Below are 22355 nucleotides of genomic sequence, written 5' to 3' on the forward strand. Positions count from 1 at the left end.
TTGAGTTAGTGGTTATTTTCTACCCAGTTATAGCTTCGAGATAACAAAAAATTAGGGAGTTTTGTAAATTTTACTGTTCATCGTGGAATTTGAAATTGACTTGGAGTGTTGGGTTTGAAGTATTCAATACTAGCAAAGAGGTAGTTATATTTCATGGCTATAGCTTTTTGTTTTATGAGTATTCCCAGTGATGGTAAAATGCCCGAGTGGCAGCAGTGGGCAGCAGGCCATGAGACCACAGTGGGCCGGGAAGGCAGCCATGCAGAGTGAGGTTGGATATTTATTTAATGGGTTATGGAAGGGAAGGGAGAAGAGGAAAGGGGAAAGGGGGAAAGAGCAGAGAAGAGCAGAGAGAGGCAGAGACAGAGAGAGAGAGAGAGAGAGAGAGAGAGAGAGAGAGAGAGAGAGAGAGAGAGAGAGAGAGAGGGGAGTGGAGTAGTGGGGAGAAGGGAGTGAGGCAGAAGCTGCCACTTCGGGATAGAGACAGAAAAGGAAGGAGCTCAGACTGGAAGCAGAAGGAAGATCTGCTTGCCTCAGTGGACTGGGAGAGAGAGTGGGTGGGGCTTGTCTCTTGAAGGGGCAGGACAGGCCATTACACCCAGTTCACCCAGTTACTCTTTGCATAAGTTCACTGGCAGAGGGATGGCATTCAGCATTCACCTGGAGAATGGGAGAGTCTGACACCACCCCTGCTTTGATTCCTGCACTGCCTGGCTTCCTTTTTCTTATCCCGTATGGGGTTGGCATGCCATTTTCTGTCCTTGTCACCTCTCCTAGCTACCAACCCTAGCTTTGGTCTTCAGGGCTTGCTCACTGTCACTATGAAGGAATACAGTTTCTGCAACTTCTACACTGCACTGGCCATCCCAAGCCCATAGTAGGCATCCGGTATGTATTTCACCTGTTCACAAGCATTTGCATGTGTTTGAGAGACAGGAGGGGAAGATGCAGGGGCTGTTCCATGCAACCCTATCATCTTTGCATGGCCTCATTAGCCACTGCCACATCCACAAGTCTGAATAGTGATCTCAGCATACAGCTTCCTCCCTTTGTAGGTGAACTCTTGCTTTCTTTATCCTTGCCAACCTCTCTGTTGCTGTAATTTTGTAGATCTAATAATACAACTTAATGACAATCTACAGCATGCAGTCTTTTGAATTTTATTTTCGCTCTCTTAGCTGAAAGGTCTTGGTTGGGGATTTAAGAAGGACGTTTGTGACAGAGCATGAGAGTTCAGAGGTTCCTCCATCCCACCCTGTCACTTCTCCTAGCCACCAGCCCTTAAAGCTGTGGTCTTCACGGCTCATTCACTTTTGCTATGAAGGAACATAGTTTCTGTGACTTCTACACTGAACTGACCATCCCAAACCCATAATAGGCATCCAATATATATTCTTGTGTTCTTGCTGAGATAGTTTCAGGTTTAACTTAGCCCTGAGGTTAAGATGCCCCAGCTAACTTAGCTTCTGATAAACTAACTGCTTGCTTATGCAGCCCTCTCTGCAGCTGCTGAGCGAGATGCCATGATGTGGGGTTTGCCTTTAAAAAAGCCCTTTGGTCTAAACGGTCAGGGCTACACTTAGGTCCTGAATACCTGGGTATATTCTCAGCTGGATGGAATAAAGACTTTCAACTAGCCTTCCCCCTTTGGCTTTTATATATAGGATTAGAATTCAAATATCCCCTTTCCCTGAAGGTAGAGGCCTCTCAGGACTAATAGGAGGGAGGGGAACTTAGACTTTTTAATAGAACTGAAAATATTGTGTATGATAAAGAAAGGAGAAAACTTAATTGGAGCTCAATCATAATAGTGGAAAGGAACCAGTATTTAAAAAAAAAAATTCACTTCTCTTTCCTACAGCAGAATAGGACAAAAGAAAAATGTAAAACTACCTACTCCAGGAACAGATGAAGAACACTGAAATACTCAATGGGATATCAACACATGGTGGCTGTTCCCTGACATTGCAGGGTTAAGACCTTCTTGTAAGGGGCCTGGAAGACATGGAGATATTGCACCTCTTAATTTGACTATCAGAAACAAAGGACTCAAAATAAATGGGAATTTCCCTGGGAGTCTCAAGCTAGGAGGAGGAAAGGCCCCAACCAGGGGTAGGGGGAGTGGATGGGGGTGATTTACCTCCTTGAAGAGATTTCACATTGCTCTAACAATGTGTCAGGCTACCTTGCTGGAAGAGACTGAAGCCCAGGCATTGACAAGTCTTTATTGGAGTGGGCCACACTTGGCCAGGACTGCTTAAATGTGCATCCCCGGCCCTCTGATTTTTTGTTTTGTTTTCTGATACAGGGTCTCACTATGTAGCCCTGGCTGTTCTGGAACTCAAGTGTATAGACCAGGTTGGCCTCAAACACATGGGAGTGCGCCTGCCTCTGCCTTCTGAGTGCTGTGTTAAAAGCGTGCACCACTATGGCTAGCTACTGATCCTCTATTTAAACTCTAATCTCACTTCAGGAACCCAAAGATGGATGGGCTTTCAGGGTTCACTGGATCTCTTTGTCCCTCTTCCCAATTTGGCCAAACTGGATATTTTTTTTTCTTTCCACTATTGATTTGACTCTTGATATTGTCTTTTTGAGGACTGGTAGCTGAATCTGGCTTGGAACAGTCTTTGACCCCCAAGTTCAATAACACCTAGGCATGGAGAGGTGCAAGAGGGTAGGTTAAATGGGAAGAAAGGTCTGGGGTGCAGCTCATGGTGTACTTGCCATGTAAGGCCATAGGTTAAACTGCAAGCACCTATGATATCGGTGCTTCAACAAGAACTCGTATCTATAAGTTTCTGGTGTACAATATTTGGTTGTATTACTTAATATATATGCTTGTGCCTGAAGTACTGGAATCTCCGTTACCATTTTTTAGGGTGAACCGCCCACTTCTATGGCACAGCTCTTAGCTCGGAGCTGCCAGCATTCCAGCACTGTATGAGGCACTGATACCGACAGAATGAGAAGAGTTCCTCCTTTGATGAACTTCACACTATGAGAGAGTAAGAAGACATAGCCAACAGTTTCAGAATATCATAGCTGACGTAGTGTGATGGGGCAAGACAGGGCAGAGGTTCCTCCATCTTGTATTCTTGCTGAGACCTTTTCAAGTTTAACTAGAACTTGATCTCTTTGATGGAGCAGCCCAAGGAACACTATCCAACTCTATTCCAGGAACCGAACCCAAGGATGCCCTAGCTCACTTAGCTCCTGTTAAACGGCCTGCGTGTACAGAGCCCTCCGCTGACCGCTGGTGGTGGTGGTTTGCTTTCTTTTTTCTTGCCATACTCTTTACTCTTTTGACTCTTTGGACTTTGGGGGGGACCTGCCACCCAGCTCCCAAATAAATTACACACAAGTTTTATTCTTTCTTATAAATGCAGGCGCTTAGCTTGGCTTGTTTCTTGCCAGCTGTTCTTAACTTAAAGTATCCCATCTACCCTTTGCCTCTGGACTTTTTCCTTTTCTTACTTCTGTGATCCACTTTCACTCTTCCTCCATGGCTAGCCGGGTGGCTGCTTGGCTGGCCCCTAGCGTCCTCCTCTCCTTGTTCTCTCTTGCTCCTTCCTCTTTCCAGATTTCTCCTGTTTATACTCCCTGCCTGCCAGCCCTGCCCATCCTTTCTCTGGCCTCACTGTTGGCGGTTCAGCTGTTAGACCCTCAGGTGTTCTAGACAGGCAAAGAATTACAACTTCACAGAGTTAAACAAACGCAACATAAAAGAATGCAACACAACTTTGCATCATTAAAACAAATGTTCCACAGCGTAAACAAACGTAACACACCTTAAAATAACATTCCACAACAAACCACTAACCTCAGCTACTGTCATATTACTTGCTTACATGAAATTGCCTCTCCCACTGCCACCCCTACCCCAAGGGAAATGCCAGAGTTTCTGACTTCAAAAACCCTGTGCTCTGGACACTTGGTGCTACACCTGTGTCTGCAATACCTGAGTGTAGTCCCAAACAGCTGGAATAAAGACTCAATTGTCTCTAAACAGTGTCTGATGGTCATCTATGGTGGGCTCCCTGAACATTGGCACTGTGCAAAAGGCAGGAACAACCAGTTCTGTCTGGTGAATAACAGAGTCACCAAGAAGAGACATTCTTGCTACATACTGTTTTAATGTTTTATTCATACTCTCATGTGTATGAATATTTTTGCCTGCATGTGTGTGTGTGCTCAGTGTACTTGCCTAGTGCCTGCAGAACAACAGATTCCTTGGAAGTGGAGTTACAGATAGCTGTAAATAGCCATGCAGATGATAAGGGCTGTACCCAGATCCTTTGACCCATCTCTCCAGCCCCAAGATAGTGTGTGTGTGTGTGTGTGTGTGTGTGTGTGAGAGAGAGAGAGAGAGAGAGAGAGAGAGAGAGAGAGAGAGAGAGAGAGAGAGAGAGAGAGAGAGAGATCATGGAGTCCAGAGAGGGCATAGGATTATCTGGAGCTGGAGTTACAGGCAGTTATGAGCCACCCATGGTGGCAGGATTGAAAACTGGGTTCTCGGTGAGGGCAGTGAGTACTCAAAACCTGAGCCATCTCCCCAGCTCCTTGCTATTTTTTCAATTTAATGTTTGCTTTTCTTCCATAATAATAAAAAAAAGAGTTACAGAAAAAAATAGAACTGACTTTTTTCAGGATAAGAACATCATGGAAAAGTAAAAGTTCTGAGAAATCAAATTTGTTCGTTCAATAGCTAAGGTGTATTTCATTTTTAAGCAGGCTAGTGGGAAACCAGGTGATAAACTGCAGCATAATGGGGAAAGAAGGAGTTCAGGGAGATGGAGATGTAGAACCCTGGTAGCTTCTAATCTGGAACATGCTGCAGTTTAGTTGGGCCAGGACCACAGTTAAGTATTGTCTTGTGTTCTTATGTATTCTGAAACCTGCAATGCGATGAGATGTATGGACAAACTGAAAAGTCCCCGAGGGACATATGCAGCCTTGTGAATGCATCACAAATCGAATGCAGTTGTCTGCTAGGCTCACCTGCATTATACCTGCATATACCTGCATTATACCTGCATTATACCTGCATTACACCTGCATTTTCCACACCACTTCCACCTCTTTGACAACGACTTCTATGATTTTCTTTGTTAAGAGGTAGGAGGGGGAGAAGAAATCTAATATAGCAGACACAGCAAGAGTTGAAGAAATAACTCAGTACACTTGGCTCCTCCACCCCCACCCCATCCCGCATCTTCTTTTGATGGATCCTGAATCCATCAAAAACAAGACAGGGAAGGAAGCCACACCAGAGAAAGTGCTGGGAAGGAACCATTGACCTCAGGCTTAATCATAAGACCCCAAGGAATCCGTCATTCATACATGAAACAGGGTCGTAGATTAGAGAGAGGCTAAAGCAACCTGTTCGGGGTCTCCAATGCACCAAACAAAGGGGAAATTGATCTGTGCCCTGCGCAAGCGCACTGCTGAGCCTCAGCTAGGCCTTGCCTAGAGCAATCAAAATTCCAGCCTCAACGTCCAGGAAGGCACCGTTGGCGCCTCCATTTTTTTCCTTCCCGGTGGCTCTTCAGGAACTTCAATGGCTCGCACCGTGCCAGGCGCGCAGCGCTCCATCCACTGCAGGAAAACCCGAAAGGAAGTGACCCCCAGGCCCTGCCCTCCTAGTGGATCTCAGTCAGTCCCTCCCACTGAGCATCCCCGAGTCAAAGCGTCCTGGAAAGAAGGAAGCAGCAGTCTAATCCTGCCTCCCCCAGGCTTGCTGGCGGACCCCGGGTGTCCCTTGTGCCGGGAGGCTACCGTCCAGGCAGCGTTGAGGTCCCCCGCGCCGGTAAGGCGAGCAGCCACGCGCTGCCAGCCAGCGAGGCGTGGTGGGCGGTTGGCCGGCCGCCGGCTGCTACCAGTCACGAGTCCCCGAGGCCCTACGCTGGGCGCCTGGCCGAAGGGTCGCCTCTCCAGGCGTCCTTTCCATTGCGTCGGTGGCCCCAGCCTGGCTAGGTGGGACTGTCTCCGGACGCGCGGGGCAGCTCTGTGCCAGCCGCAGACATGAGTTCGACTCCAGGGTTGCCCACCCCGGGGGCCTCTCTAGCCCTGCGGGTGTCCTTCGTGGACGTGCATCCCGAGGTGATCCCGGTGCAGCTTTGGGGACTAGTGGGCCAGCGGCGGGAAGAGTACGTGCGGCTGAGCCGGGAGATCCAGGAGGCCGCAGCCACGCGAGGCCCGTGGGCTCTGGGTGGGGCCTCGGCATCGCCCGGAGAGCTGTGCCTAGTGCAAGTGGGACTCATGTGGCACCGCTGTCGCGTGGTCAGCCGCCAGGCGCAGGACAGCCGCGTTTTCCTGCTGGATGAGGGCCGCACCATTACGGCTGGCGCGGGCTCGCTGGCACCGGGGCGCAGCGAGTTCTTCCACCTGCCCTCAGAGGTTCTGGGCTGTGTGCTGGCCGGCCTGGTGCCCGCGGGCGGCGGTGGCACCGGCGGTGGCGAACCCCAGCACTGGTCCCCCAGTGCCGTGGACTTCCTTAGCAACCTTCAGGGTAAGGAGGTGCACGGACGGGTCCTGGACGTGCTGCTCCTCCATCGCCTGGTGCTGCTGGAGGTGCCCGCTGTGTCTCAGCAGATGGAAGAGCTGGGCCTGGCCAGGCACGTGCCCGACAGTCTCTTCTGCTCGCTGCTCAAACGCTACCTGACTGCAGCTGGGCTGGGCTGCTCCGGAGCTCCAGTTCTCCCGCGAGCCGCCCCCAAACAAGAGCATCCTGGCTTGGATTACTTCTATCCCCAACTGCAGTTGGGAGTGACGGAGCCTGTGGTTGTAACCCAAGTGTGCCATCCCCACCGCATTCACTGCCAACTTCGGAGTCTGTCGCAGGAGATCCACCGCCTCTCGGAGAGCATGGCTCAGGTATATCGGGCGCCCACGGGGACAGAGGATGAGAACTCGGGCAGTGCCACCTGGGAGGAGAGGGAGGAGAGCCCAGACAAGCCGGGGTCTCCATGTGCCTCCTGTGGCTTAGACGGACAGTGGTACCGGGCTCTCTTGCTTGAGACTTTCAGGCCTCAGCGCTGTGCCCAGGTGCTTCACGTCGATTACGGCAGAAAAGAGCTAGTGAGCTGCAGCAGCCTTCGCTACTTGCTGCCCGAGTATTTTCGAATGCCCGTGGTGACTTACCCTTGTGCTCTGTATGGGCTCTGGGACTGTGGGAGAGGCTGGTCCCGGTCACAAGTAGGTGACTTGAAAGCTCTGATCCTGGGCCAGGCAGTGAATGCGAAGATTGAATTTTACTGCTCCTTTGAGCACATGTATTATGTCACCCTGTACGGGGAAGACGGAATTAACCTTAACAGTGCCTTCGGAGTACAGTCCTGTTGCTTGGCTGACCGATTTCTTCAGAGCCAGGGGATAGAGGAGGAAGAGGAGGAGGAAGCGGAGATGACGACGTTCCAGTCTCAGTCCCCTGCTGAGGATATGGAAGAGGAAGTTTCCCTCCCTTCCTTAAGACACATCAGGTTGAAGATGAACGCCTTCTATGACGCCCAGGTGGAGTTTGTTAAGAGCCCTTCTGAGTTCTGGATTCGCCTGAGAAAGCACAAGAGCACCTTCAGCAAGTTGCTGAAGAGGATGTGCAGCTTCTACTCGTCGGCTAGTAAGTTGGATGGGGTCGTTCTGAAGCCGGAGCCCGATGACCCCTGCTGTGTCAAGTGGAAAGAAAATGGCTACTACCGCGCCATGGTCACCCGGCTAATCAGCAAGAGTGTGGAGGTGTTCTTGGTAGACAGAGGTAATTCAGAGACCATGGACTGGGGTGACGTGAGGATGTTGCTCCCCCAATTTAGGCAGCTGCCAATATTGGCTCTGAAGTGCTCCTTGGCTGACATCTGGCCTTTGGGGAAAAGTTGGAGCCAGGAGGCGATTTCATTTTTTAAAAAGACAGTACTCCACAAAGAATTAGTGGTCCACATTCTTGATAAACAGGATCATCAGTATGTCATAGAGATTCTTGATGAATCCAGAACGGGGGAAGAAAACATTAGCAAAGTCATCGCTCAAGCTGGATATGCCAAGTACCAGGAGTTTGAAATGAAAGGAAACGCCAGACTCAGTGCCCACTCCCCGGGGCACGGTTCAGGTCATTTTATTGCAGAGACCAACAAAATATCTTCTGCCAAAAATGTCGAAGAACAGAGAGCCAAGAAAGACAACAAACCCGTATCTCTTTCTGAAGCTTTCACCAATACAGTGAGCCTTTCGAATGTTCTCACAGGACAGACTGGACAGGACAGAGAGAAGGTAACAACCGATTATTCTCTCCTTACGCTGAATTACCTGAAAACGATGCCAGACTGCTGTGGTAAAGGAGAGCTGGAAGTGGGCAGTACCGTGGAAGTGAAGGTGTCTCACATCGAAACCCCTGGCTCCTTCTGGTGTCAGCTGATGAGGAATGCACAGGGATTCCAAACCCTGATGTGTGATATTGAGGACTATTGCAAAAGCGAGCCGGCTCCATATGAGGGGGACACACGCGCTTGTCTGGCCATACGAACAGCAAACGGGAGATGGTCCAGAGCTGTGATCAGTGGCGTGCCGTCTCTGGAGCAGGTCAGGGTGGTGTTTGTAGACTATGGAGACAAAGATGTGATCTCCGTGAAGAACATACTCTCCGTTAATGATGCCTTTCTCAAGGTTAGAGCTCAGGCGTTCCGGTGCAGTCTTTACAATTTAATTCAGCCAACTGGTGACAATCCCTTTGTGTGGGATGAAAAGGCGGTGCAGGCTTTTAGTGGGTTTATAGATGATGCCTGGCAGAACAACTTAGAATTAAAATGCACCATCTTTGCTTTGGCGTCAAGGCATGATGAAGAGTGGTTCAATGTTGTGGACTTGCTAACACCTTTTCAGAGTGCCTGCCATTTTTTAGTAGACAAGAGACTTGCTAGGCCAGTCAAACTTCAGAAGCCTCTGGAGCCCTCTGTTCAGCTCCATTCTTACTACTATTCTACACATGACCTAAAAATCGGAAGTGAAGAATTGGTGTACGTAACACATGTTGAGGACCCTTGGACATTTTATTGCCAACTCGCACGAAATACGAATATTTTGGAACAACTATCATACAACATTATGCAGCTAAGTAAAGCCTTGCTGGATTTAAAGGCATCCCCCTTGATCCCTGGAACTTTGTGCCTGGCCAAATATACCGATGGTAACTGGTATAGGGGAGTAATAGACAAAGAGCCAAATAAAATCTTCTTTGTTGATTTTGGAAACACGTATGTAGCAAGTGACCATCTGCTCCCAATCCCTCAAGATGCCTATGACGTTCTGCTTTTACCCATGCAAGCCATTAAATGCTCATTATCTGACATTCCTCCTCATATCCCAGGAGAGGTTACAGCGTGGTTTCAGGAGACTGTTTTAGATAAGTCGTTGAAGGCTTTGGTCGTCGCCAAAGACCCAGACGGACGACTGATTATAGAGCTCTATGATGAAAGTGTCCAAATTAACGCGAGTGTTAATGAGAAGCTAGGGTTCCTTGGTTACAGAAACAGCACAAGAAAAAATGACAGAGAGAATGAAATCCTCTGTGTGACCGAAACCCCTGAAGATAGAAATGAGAACGTGAAGTCATCCCCTACAGAGTATTTGAGTAAACTGGGAGAGAGCAGATCACGCAGTAGAGAGAGAATGGGTGAATCGTGCAAACCCAAGATCAGTCCCGCAGGTAAGGAGCTCAGGTATTTACAGGGCTCCTCAAAGGCCAATCTAGTCACCTATCAGGACCCTGTGGGAAACAAAAATGACGGAGGGTTTCCATTAGCGAGGGAAAAGAAAGAAGATCTGTTTGGCAGCTCACCCACGAGTGCTCCCAAACTAGACTCCGCCCTTCCTGAGAGAAGAATGGGGGAACCGGGCAGCAAAGACCTGCCTCCAAAGTTCTGTGAGTTCCCGCAAAAGACAATAGTGCCTGGTTTTAAGACCTCTGTGTATGTCTCGCACATTAATGACCCTTCAGATTTTTACATCCAGCTGATGGAAGATGAAGGTGAGATCAATCGTCTTTCAGAGAGATTAAATGATGTCAGAACAAGGCCCCCATGTCACACAGGCCCGCCTTGGCAAAGTGGAGATGTGATATGTGCCATTTTCTCCGAAGATAACTTGTGGTACCGAGCAGTGGTCCTGGAACAACAACCCAATGACCTTCTCTCTGTACAGTTTATAGATTATGGCAACATGTCTGTGGTCCACACTAACAAAACGGGTAAGCTTGGCCCCATCGATGCCGTGATCCCAGCACTGTGCCTCCATTGCTCCTTAAGGGGGCTTTTGGTACCCGACATGGTGAACTGCAAGGAGATGGTGAACTACTTTTCCCAAAGGACGGATGAGGTTCAGATAAGATGTGAATTTGTTAAATTCCAAGGCACCTGGGAAGTGATTCTTGCGGATGAGCATGGAATCATAGCTGAAGATATGATTAGCAGGTTTCCGTTCAAGGAAAAATCTCAAATGGGACTTACTGCCCAAATCTTGAGAGGGGACTTTTCAAAGTCTACTGCCAAACCTAGCATTGACACTTCAGTGTTCCTTAACTGGTATAATCCCAAAGCCAAGTCGGTAAGAGCCTATGCCACCGTGATAGACGGACCCGAGTACTTTTGGTGTCAGTTTGCTGATTCTGAGAAGCTGCAGTATTTGGAAACCGAGGTTCAGAGTGCTGCAAAGCAGCCGGCGGACCGGAAAAGCTGTCTCCAGTGTCCCCGAATCGGAGACCCATGTATCGTGAGGTACAGAGAAGACGGCCATTATTACAGAGCCCTCATCACTAACGTATGTGAAGATCACCTTGTATCCGTCAGGCTGGTGGATTTCGGGAACATGGAAGACTGCGTGGACCCGAAAGCACTGTGGAACATCCCGTCTGAACTCCTGACAGTCCCCATGCAAGCCTTCCCATGCTGCCTTTCTGGATTCACCGTCTCCGGCGGGGTGTGCCCTCAAGAGGGAAATGATTATTTTTATGAGATAGTTACAGAAGATGTGTTGGAAATAACAATATTGGAGATCAGAAGGGATGTTTGTGCCATCCCCTTAGCAATTGTGGAGCTGAAAAGCAAGGGTGTGAGCATTAATGAAAAGATGAAGAAATATGCCAAGATGAGCACTCCCAAGAATGACCTGTACTACGAGAAGCATGGCCCAGACAGAAAGGGAGGCTTTGGGCCCACCAGCCCTGACCTTCACCTTAAGAAACCAGGTCATAAAATGGCACGCGAGAAGACATTATATATGGAAGGCCGGGCAGGTGAGTTCTCGGAGAGACTTGAAAAGGATTTGAACATCGAAACCAAGGCAAGTAAATTCTACGAACGTAGCACCCATAACATTTTCGAAGCTCTGGAGACCTCACGCCAAGGGAAAATGGGTTCTGAGAGGCTGGAAGGTAGCATGGATTACCATTTTGTGGACAGAACCAGGTTTGAAGACAGCTACCCCATTTCAGGATTTAACCCAATAATGTCCCACGCGAGTGAGCCGAGGGAGTTATCGGAACTGAATTCACTAGAGGTACCACTCTCCCCCGATGAGGACTGCAAAGAATTCCTAGAATTGGAATCCATTGAGTTACAGCACTCTCCTATCGGGGAGGAAGAGAAGGAGGAGCTAGGACTGGGGCCTCCGGGGGCACCGCTGTCCCCAGGCTGTGAGGCAGGAGCCACTCTAGAGCCATTTATGGTGCAACTTCCCCTGGACTGTGAGGTTGAGAAGCAGCTAGAACTGGAACTCCCCACACCCCAGCTTTCTTTGGATGACAGTATAAGTCCTTTATCGGCAACTGTCAGTCAGGACTTCCAGAAGTCCAGGTGTGCCGAGGATGAGAGAAAATCCAGCTGTGTGGCCTCTTCCGATGGCGGCCAGAGCATGCTGCCACTCGACCACCACGGGAAGAGCAGCGATTCCCCCACACAAGAGGAAATGAACATATTCGAAGAGGAGTCTCCGCAATTTGAAAACAGAGATAACACGGCTGCGTTGGCCCCGCTGTTCTCCGAGGAAGACGCCAGAGATGGGAGTAAGTGCGGGAGCGCTGTACCAGGTGTGTTGATCACTTTCAACTTGGAGTCTTTCAGTGGTTCTTGTTTGTTCTCAAAACATGGAGGGTGGCTATTACATGAGTTACTTATAATTTTCAAGAAATGTTAAATTCAAGGAAAGTACTCAGATTTGCATTTTGCTTGTCTGGATTTTAGTGAGTATCTGTCTGTACACCAGACTAACCATGAACTCCTGCGCCTTCTGGCTCAGCCTCTGGGTGCCGGGATGACATGCCTGCACCACTGTGCCTCAGGAGGAAGGACATTTTTAAGCATGGAAAACACAGTTGTAAAATCAGTGTGAAATGACAAATGCTGAATGAAATGACAGAATATTCATTCTAGGTTAAAACTAAAATGACTAAGAGGCTGGGAGTTTAGGTGTATCTCCAGTTCCAGGGGATCTGACCCCGCTTTAAGACCTCCACATGTTCCTGCATGCACACACTGAGGCCCTTACACACAAAATAAATACTTTAAAACCTGTGTCTAAAAAAGGACAATCCCATGTGAACTGTAAGGAATTATATGTTAAAGTCAAGACAGTAAACGTCTTGCTAAGTTTTAAAAACATGGCCTTCCTTTAGTCAAGGATGCCTCTAAATAAATTTACAGTGGGGATCACTTTGCCTGTTGCGTTTTTTTCCTGGACCTAACTGTATCATCTGTTGATTCTGCCATTCATGTAGAAACCTTTAAACAAAAATTAGATTTAGAGAGCTTCTTTTAATCAAAAAAAAAAAAAAAAGCCAATAGTCGGGAGAAACCTCAGAGTGCAATGGATAAAGATTAACTGTCTTACTTGTTTTTTTTCCTTTGCTTCTTAAAAAGATTTTAAGAAAACAACAAAACTCCCACAATTATTATTAGTTTAAATAATAAGAGCAATCTTCTGGAAAAACCAGTATACATTGTTCACTACTGGGCCATCTTTCTAGTCCCAAGAAAATAACAACAAAACAATGAAAGTCACATTAAATGGTTCCTGTGATCAACCCTGCGCTTGTCAAATATCTATATTTATATTGTTGGATTTTAACCATGATACAAAACTAGAGAAAGTAACAGTTTAAGGAGAATGAAAATCACAGATTCTTACTACCAAGAAATCCTCAGTGTTGACACCATGGTGCAGTCTCCTCTGGCCGTGTCTTAGTCCCTGTCGCAAACAGTTTACAAGTTAGAGGCATCTTATACTGTCATCCAGGGTTGAAGCCTGTGCATTAAGCCCTGAAAGCCCATTCAGGGGGTAGCGAGCTGGCTCATCGGTCAGTAGTACACAGTGCTCTTGCAGAAGACTCGAGCTCATAACCACCCAGATCCAAGAGATCCACCCCTCTTCTGGTTTCTGGGTACCCACACGTGTGCACATATGTATACCCAGGTTCAAATATAAATGAAACTCCAATCTTTTAAAAGATGTTCAGAATGGGTGAGACTCTTTGGCAGCTGTATTTCATACAGATGGCTAACATTTGAAATATACAAAGATCTTTAAAATTTAAACATTTAAAACCCACAAAATTTTCTGAACAATAACTTGACCAATTGACTGAGTAGACAATTCTCAAAAGAAGAGACACAAAATATTGTAACACATTTAATGTCCTTGACCATCAGGGAAAAGGCAAATCAAAAGTACTTTGAAATTCCTCGTCCCAGGGCTGTCATCAGGAAAACAAATGACAGCAAACATTGGCCTAGATGAGATGAATGAGGAGCCTTTATGCACCGCTAGTGGGAGTAGAAACTGGTATAGCCACTGTAAAAATTGGTATGGAGATTTCTGAAAAAGTTAAAAATGGAACTGTCATAAATACAGCCATCCCTGGGTGTGTACCCAAAGGGCTCCTAAGTCCTCCCATGCGGTCTTGCTGCCTTGATTAGAGTTTCATGATAAAACACCTTGACCAAAAGCAACTTGGGGAGGAAAGTGTTTGTTCTGTTTTCTAGCTTGTAGTCCCTCATCCAGGCAAGTCATGGCCGGAATCTCCAGCCAGGAGCTGGTACAGATGCCACAGGTGGGTGCTGCTGCCTGGCTTGCTCCCTATGGCTCGCCAGCAATGGGATGGGCCCGTTGTGATGTCCTCATCAGTCATAAAAATGCAGCACAGGCTTGCCCACAGGCAGCTCTTAGGGAGTCATTGTCTCAACTGAGAGTCCCTCTTACCAAATGACTCTAGCTTGTGTTGACATAAAACTAGCCGGCACACTTGCTTATCCGTGTTTATTGCTGTATTATCCACAAAGAGCTGTGAATGAATCATCTGGCTGTCCATCAGAAGATGATTCAACAACAGAAATGTGGTAAACATACTCTGTAGAATCTTATTTAGCCACAAAGAAAAATGAAATCATGACATTTGCAGAAAATTGGATGGAACTGGAGATCATTATGTTAGCCACATAGCCCAGAGTGGGAAGAAAAATACCTTGTATCCTTTTTTTTCCCATGCATATCCAAGACTTTAAGGTTCATATATGTGTATCTGGTAGGGCATAGGCCATGAAGCTGGGACACTTTCACTGGTAGTGACAGTACCAGCTTTCAGTAGTAATCCTAAGTTGTTAGAGGTCAAATTTAATGGTGGTTTTTAGTTTTGTTGTTTTGTGGACATAGTTAATATTATATAGAGTTGGGGCCCCATATACATACACATACACACACATACATACATACATGTATTATATATATTATATATAATATTATATACTATATAATTGAGGAAAGAGATACTTAGAAAGTCTACTAACATGTGCCTTACATGTAACTGATTAAACACGGACAGTAAACTTAGACTAGGAAGGCGCTTCTCTTGCATGTCTCACGCTAAGGTGCTAGGCTATGCACACTGAGTCTTCCTGTATTCAATTTAGCAGTTCAGCTACAGAATACCTACACTCTGAAAGGCTTCTCTGTGGGATCGAAGTGCGTCGTGTGGTCAAGCTTAAGGAACACGTGGTCTAAGTGTGAGATTCTGGAACTGGCCGAAGAAGGAACAAGGGTAAGGGAAGGCAAAGGACTTTATTTCAAGGGGTGCACGCTGTCAGAGCTTTACTGGTGTCCCCAGACTGTCTAAGATCCCAGGGCTACTCATTTATCCCTGCTCATTTCTCCTGGCACCTTGATGAAGCTTGTGAGAATCAAATCTGCCTCACTTTTTAATGGAAACACTGGTATTTAGGGACTTCGAGTTGGTTGTGGTATTGTTTTGTTTTGTTTTCTGCAGTCTGGAAAACCAGATAGTCTGAAATTGTTGGCTTCTTTAAATTCCTGGGCCTTGCCTTGACCTACCAAGTCTGAATTTCTGGAGCTGGGGATTCAAGAATATACATTTTTTTTTTACACCATTAAGACTGAGAGATGGCTTAGAGACTAAGAGCGTTTATGCTCTTGTGGAGGAACCCAGCTGGGTTCCCAGAACTGTCAGGCAGCTCACATCCACCTGTAACTCCAGCTCCACTAAAACAGGCACCCTCTTCTGGCTGTATGTTAGTCGTATGTCCCAGAAGAAAAATGCCTTGTATTCCTTTTTTCACGTGCATATCCAAGACCTTAATGAATTGGCCCTGCATGTGCATGGTGCGTATAAAGACAAGCAGACATGCAGACACACACACACACACACACACACACACACACACACACACACACAAACACAAATAAACTAATCTTAAAATAGGAGAACCAGTGTGTAGAATGTACATGGATTTCCTTAAATATTACGCAGGCAACACTCTGCTGAGTGTTTCTGTAGATTTGTTTATCTTGTTTGTTTTTTGAGACAGGATTTCTCTGTGTAGCCCTGGCTGGCCTCGAATTCAGGCATTTGCCTGCCTCTGCCTCCAAAGCGCTAGGATTAAAGGTGTGCACCACCACATCTGGCTCACCACGTAATTAATTCCAAATTCTCTTTAAATATTTCCTTTACCCATTTCCTCTTCTGAGAAACACTCTGCTGTTACTGTGTAGATTTCCCTATAGCTTCAAACTCCACTCCCAAGAAAAAGCTGTATATCTGAGTGTTTGAGCATGCAGAAGCAGACTTTGGGGGGGGGGGGGCAGAACTGTATTACTACATTCTATTGTCTTTGCCTGACTGTAGATCTTTTTCCATCAAATTTGGAACACTTAAGGTCTAAATTTTAATTATTTTTTATCTCTTAATATACATATTCAACGTGTTTATACTAGTGCATTTAAAATAGAGGGTAAAATTTAATATAACCATTTTCTTTTCTTTTGAGGCAATGTCTTATGTAACCCAGGCTGGTCTGAAACTATATGTAGGAAAGGGTTTCCTTGAGCATCTAAGCCCCCCCACCTCTCGAGCCCTGGGTGACAGGCATGCATCGCTACCCCTGGGGGCTGAGTCTAGAGCTCTGCATGAGAGGCAAACTTCCTACCAACAGGGCCGTTGATGAACCAGCCGCTGATGAAATTGTTTTCACTCCTCCAGTTTGTGGGTTTTGCCTGGTTTTGTTACTAAGTGGTCTCTTTCCTCTTGTAGGTTTTGAACCTTTCAAGTGGTGTGGAGGAGACAGTAAGCCCTGAGAATGTCTGGAATGGTATCCCCAAGGTAGATAAGAACCCCTCTGAGGTATGACTGTGTAAGCATTAACTAATGAAAGCATTGTTATTCATTTTTCAAGACAGTTGGACAAGCACTTTTCAAAGCCCTGGTGTTAGGAAAAATGAAGGAGAAAAAAAACTGTATCAACAACAGTTGAGAACATCAGTATCAAATGTCTCTGGGATTGGAGGTCACGTACGCTTTGGGAAACTAAACATTCATGGTTTACTCCTTGAATTTTCACTTTGAGGTTAAAGAATGAAAAAGAAAATGAGCCAGGTGGTGGTGTCCTTGCCTTTAATCCCAGCACTTGGGAAGGCAGAGGCAGAAGAATCTGAGTTTGAGCCCAGCCTGGTCATCTACAGAGTGAGTTCTAGGATAGCCAGGACTACACAGAGAAACCCTGTCTCACAAAAACAAAGGGAGAAAGGTAGAAAGGGAGGAAGGGAGGGAGGGAGGGAGGGAGGGAAGGAAGGAGAAACGAAGAGGAAGGAGGGATCAAGAGAGGGAGGGAGGGAGGGAGGGAGGGAGGGAGGGAGGGGGAGGGAGGAAAGAAAGAAAAAAGGAAAGAAAGGAAAGAAGAAAGAAAGAAAGAAAGAAAGAAAGAAAGAAAGAAAGAAAGAAAGAAAGAAAATGGTATTGATGTCTCATATGGTGTATTTTTTTGCTTAAAAGAACAAAAAATAGGACAAAATTTAAATCGAAGTTGCTGGAGGTAGCTCAGAGCTAAGATCACCTGCTGCTTTGCAGAGGACCTGAACTGGGCTCCCAGCTCCCAGGTTGGGCAGCTCCAGGGGATCTGACGCCCTCTTCTGGCCCCAAGGACACCTGCACTCATCCTGCACACACCCACACAGACTCACCCATACACATAAACAAAAGAGCTGTTTTTAAAATTTAAATATGAAAAGGTAGCAGCCTCTGCAGTCTGCCCTCTGTGAAGCCAAGCAGGCTGGAGCTTTGGTTCCCGTCACCATTTACTGCTCATGCAGAATTTCAAGCATTTCTTTCACACACGCAAACACGGGTGATGCTGCAGCCTGGGCATCATGGTCTGTGAGGACTGTAATGGTGGGCGATTTCCACAGCCGCGGGGATGTGTCCCTGGGTGGGGAAGTTTGTGTGTTTGGATGGCTGCATTTGAACTCTCTGCAACGCCTGGTCATCACTTCACCTCTGTCGGTTGGCTTTTCCCTGGAGAAATGGTTCCGGTTTCCCTACTTCCTTGTGAGCTGGGTCATTCTGGGTAATGTACTGAACATTCCGAGTCTTTTAAGCCTCATCCCCTGGAGAAGGCTGAGGGTTTTGTAGTTTCAGTAGTTGATTGACAGAGGTTCCTGCTGTGATCGCCACTGTCTATGGCTCATGGTTTCCATGTCCATTCAGTTTCCAAGACCTTTGCCTTGTTGTTCAGGTGTGCTCAGTACTTCAGCTACTGGGGGTATTTCTGGAACTTACACGGTGGTAGACAGGCATGAGAACCTCCTGGGCTACTGGCCTAGCACAACGCAGGGCTGTTCTGAAACTTCACCATAGCTCATAGTTGGTGCTAGGGCTAAGCCTGTGCTTCCTCAGCCCTGAGGGTTCCTCTGTGTTGTGTCCCCTTTTGGATATGGAGGGCAGAGCCCCGTGTTCCACAGGAGCCATTTCCCCCTCCCCCCATGGGTTTGGTTTCGAGACAGGGCCTCTCACTGGGAACTGGGGCTCTTCAGTTTGGCTGTGTTGACCAGACACCAAGCTTCAGGTTGCTGCCTATCTCTGCCACTGTCTACAAAGGAACTACAAGCATGCTCTGCCATACCTTGCTTTTTATATGAATGTTGTTGATCGAACGCAGGTTGGTGGTGAGTCTTTCTCTGTCCTGATAGCCAACTCCCAATCGCTACAGAGAGACTTATTATGAAAGTTCAGCTAATAGCTTAGGCTTGTTTCTAGCTCTTATAACTTAAATTAACCCATTTCTACTCATTTACATGGCTCCTGGCTTGTTAACTCATCTCCTACATAGCATGCTTCCTCTGTGTCTTCTCCTGACTCCATCTTCCTTTCCAGAATCCTCTGTGCCTGGAAATTCTGCCTAGCTATTGGCCATTCAGCTTTTTATTAACTCAATCATAGTGACATAATCGTACACAGGCCTACCCTCAATGCAAAGGTAATACAGGTGGGGATGGGGGGTAAAACACCCACCTACCACGCCCCAGTTTTCTTGTCATTGTCTGCCCAGTATTTGCCTGTTTTCATTGTGTCCAGAAGGGACAGCTGTGATGAGTTGAAAAGAGAGGTTAGGGAGCCAGCTTACTTCCATACTGGCTGCAACCAGAAGACCGGAAGCAAGGTATGACATACAGGGCCTGCAGCATCTTCGGAGTGTGTGGTTGCTAACGTGGTGGGCTTTGTTCTTTACCCCCTTTGTGGACCACAGCAGCCGGTTACAGTTTTACTCCCCTTCTTTCCCCTTCTGCTTGGCTCTCACTGTGGATTTTGAAGAGTTCATACTCAAATATAGGTATGTAGAATTCTAGTTAGATAAAATGCCTGTAGCAGCCAAAGCCGAACGGGAGGACCTACTTAGGAATACCTGAATGGGACATTCATAGATACAATTGCTGGTGGCCTTAACTAAGCCAGTTAGCAGATACTGAGAAACTACTTAGGAGAAAAGTGTCACCATTGTTTGATGGGACTTAAATGACCTTCTCTCTAAAGTGGGCAAGCTCAGATAATACCCACTTACACGAGTGTTATGAGTCATCTGTGCATTACTTTACGACACATGAAGCCATTCGTGTCTAGGTGTCTTTCTGATTTCTTTTCAGAATTTTTGTCTGATTTAGTTTTACCACAAAATGTCTTACCAATAAGCTTCCCTTGCATATAATGCTATTTGTTATTGAAGGGACCATATCATTAATAACTTGAGTCTTACCATAAATGGTGGTAGCTATTTGAAAAGTGATGGCCCATTTCCCATTTTTTTCAAAGCTTGGCTTATATTTTTTTTCTTTTTTCTTTTTCTTTTTTCAGTTCATTGAGAGTTTCAGGCAATGTGTTTTGATCATATTCACCTCCCTTCCCCCAGCTCTTTCCAGTCCACTCCCCTCCCCCCACCCAACCTTGAACCACCTTTCCTCAGCTCTTACCAGGTACCATCCTCTTCCCCCACCCACACAACCTTGAATCCCCCCTTTCCCCAGCTCTTCCCAGACTCACTGCCCTCCCCCATTCACCCAATCTTGAACCCCCTTTCCCCAGCTCTTTCCAGGTACCATCCCCTCCCCCACCTACCCAACCTTGAACCCCCCCCCTTTTCCCAGCTTTTTCCAGGTCCTCTCCCCTCCCCCCAACCTCGAATCCTTCGAAATGGATTTGTGCTGCCCAGGCACTGAGTGTGTGTTTTGCACTGGGGTAGAGTTGACTTAGCAGACACTTGGCTCCAGAGAAAACTATCTCCTCTTCTCCCAGTTGCCAGTGTCCCCATGGCTAGGGGTGAGATTTAAGGCTCAACACCCATCTCTGTGCTGGGCTTGGTCAAACTTGAATTTGCATAGGACTTGTGCATGCTGTCTTACGATTCTGTGTGTGCAGCTGCCCTGCTGGGTTGAGAACACACATGTAGCCAAGCACTGCCTTCTTACTCTTGCTCTTACTGCTCCCTTCTGCAGTGATCTGAGTTTGGAGTGCAGGGGGTACAGTGTGAATGTTCCCATTAGGGCCAAGTACACTGCATCTTCCCAGACTGGCCTGAACTCCCTGTGGTGGAGGATGACCTTGAACTTCTAACCCTTCTATCTCCTCCCCCAAGTGCTGGGACTATAGGTGCACACTAGCACACCCATTTGCACAAACACCTTCTTCTTCCTTCATCAGACAAAGCCACCAGGGTTGGGAGAGCATACATCCACAAAAGGAACTTTCTTGCCTGCGTGGAATGTTCCCACAGAGATGGGACTGGGAGGGAGAGCTTGGCAAACAGAGGCGTGTTTATGATCCCGATGCCTGGCTCTGACACCAAACCACAACCACTCATCAGGAATTTCTGAGCATTTCTCATCATCCGTGGTGAGGTTCTGACTATAAACTACTCTGTGCATGTTTACAACTTTAATAATGATAATAACTCAAAGGTTCCATTTGCTAGGCCACATTCCAAACAGTGGAAAAGGAGCTTTCCTTCGTGGCGTCGGTTGACACGGCCGTCACAGGTAACCTGTCTGTCTTAACCTATCTGTCTAAAGCCACAACCCCTTTGTCAGACAGCATTAGCTTTAAATCTCTCAGCGTCTGTGGGTGTCAGCGGAACCAGGTGGTGGCGGGGGTGAGAGTGGGGTGATAAAATGTTTAAATGCAGTTGATGGGGTCAGTAAGAAGACTTGTTAAGATGTCCGAGGGAATTTTGTTGGTGTTTTGAATATGTCTTGGAAGTTAACTTCTGTACTTGACAAGTTAACATTTTAAAAAGTGTGGATTGGTTTTCTCAGGGCAAGCAAGATGGCTGGCATCAGCGAGCAGGAGGAAAGCACTTGAGTTCAAACCTAGGGACCCATGTGGTGAAAGGAGAAATATCTGCAAATTGTCCTCTGACCTCCATGCCTGTGGGCTGTGCACCCGTGGCTGTGCACGTACCCTAGCCATTTTCCTCATCCCGCAAAACAATACATAGAATATTGAATTTATCTGTCTGTCAATCTTTGGAATTTCTTTCTAGCATTAGCTTATCTCCATGACAAGATTCAGTTTGTTGGCTATTCCCAGAACTTCACATTTCTTTTTCACAAACAAGTACCTGGGTGGGTGGCCATATGGTTCAGTGGGTATAGCGGCCCAATGCCAAGCCCTGCTGACCTGCGTTCTGTCCCTGGATCCCACATGATGTATTCCAGTTTGCTTTCAATTGCGCTGATAAACAGCATGACAAAAAAAAAAAAACCACCTAATCAGTACATGGTGTAAGGAGGAACTGACTCCTGCCAAGTTGTCTCCACTTCCACACATTCCCATACATGTGTGCATGCACACACACACGCACGCGCGCGCTCACACACACACACACACATACTAGATAAAGTAAAAACAGACTAGGCCAGCCAGCATGTTAGGTCTTAGAATCACAGCACATTCAGAAGGAAATCGGCCCCTTGTGACTGTAATGGCTAATCCGCAAACTGATCGGTCACCTTGTATGCCCTCCTCATTCTAGAAAGAGATGAAATGAGCTAATTTCATCGTGTCTTATGTAAGTGTTGGTACGAGGCACAGAGAGCCGGAGTGTTAGAAAGAAAACACCTTACTTCTTTATACTGATTCTGGGTACCCCTTAGGCCATCCTTCTTCCTTCCTGCCCTGTTGTCGGGATGCTTTCTTGACTCAGACCTTTCTTCTGTTTCAGAGGAGTGTGGTGGTGATGCTGATTCAACTCTGAATATATAGACCTGCCAGTCAGAGACTGCCTTTCACAAGTCACACGGTACCCAGACCAAACGTAAAGCCACACGGTACCCAGACCAAACGTAAAGTGTGTGACCCCTGGAAGCTGTGACCCCTGGAAGCTGTCCTTAAGGGGAAACTGATCTCTGACGGAAACTACAGGTGCCGGGTTGGCGAAGCAGCCTGTTCATTGTTCTTTAGAGGCATCTGGGCTTGCCTTGCAGCCTGTGGTCTTTCTTCTCAGCCAGGATAATTTATTTTGCTAAACAATTTGCTAACACATTAC

General features: G+C 46.9%; 1 protein-coding gene across 1 annotated transcript; it reads left to right on the forward strand.

Moving 5' to 3' along the window:
• The first annotated feature begins 6024 nt into the window (after positions 1-6024).
• On the forward strand, positions 6025-21273 carry Tdrd6 (tudor domain containing 6). The gene is made up of 5 exons (XM_042055757.1): positions 6025-12070; positions 14946-15073; positions 16580-16669; positions 20784-20960; positions 21124-21273. The coding sequence occupies exons 1-5, from the start codon at positions 6025-6027 to the stop codon at positions 21271-21273; spliced, it is 6591 nt and encodes a 2196-aa protein (XP_041911691.1).
• Positions 21274-22355: the final 1082 nt, after the last annotated feature.

Source organism: Arvicola amphibius, chromosome 9 (genome assembly GCF_903992535.2).
Source record: "Arvicola amphibius chromosome 9, mArvAmp1.2, whole genome shotgun sequence".
NCBI lineage: Eukaryota > Metazoa > Chordata > Mammalia > Rodentia > Cricetidae > Arvicola > Arvicola amphibius.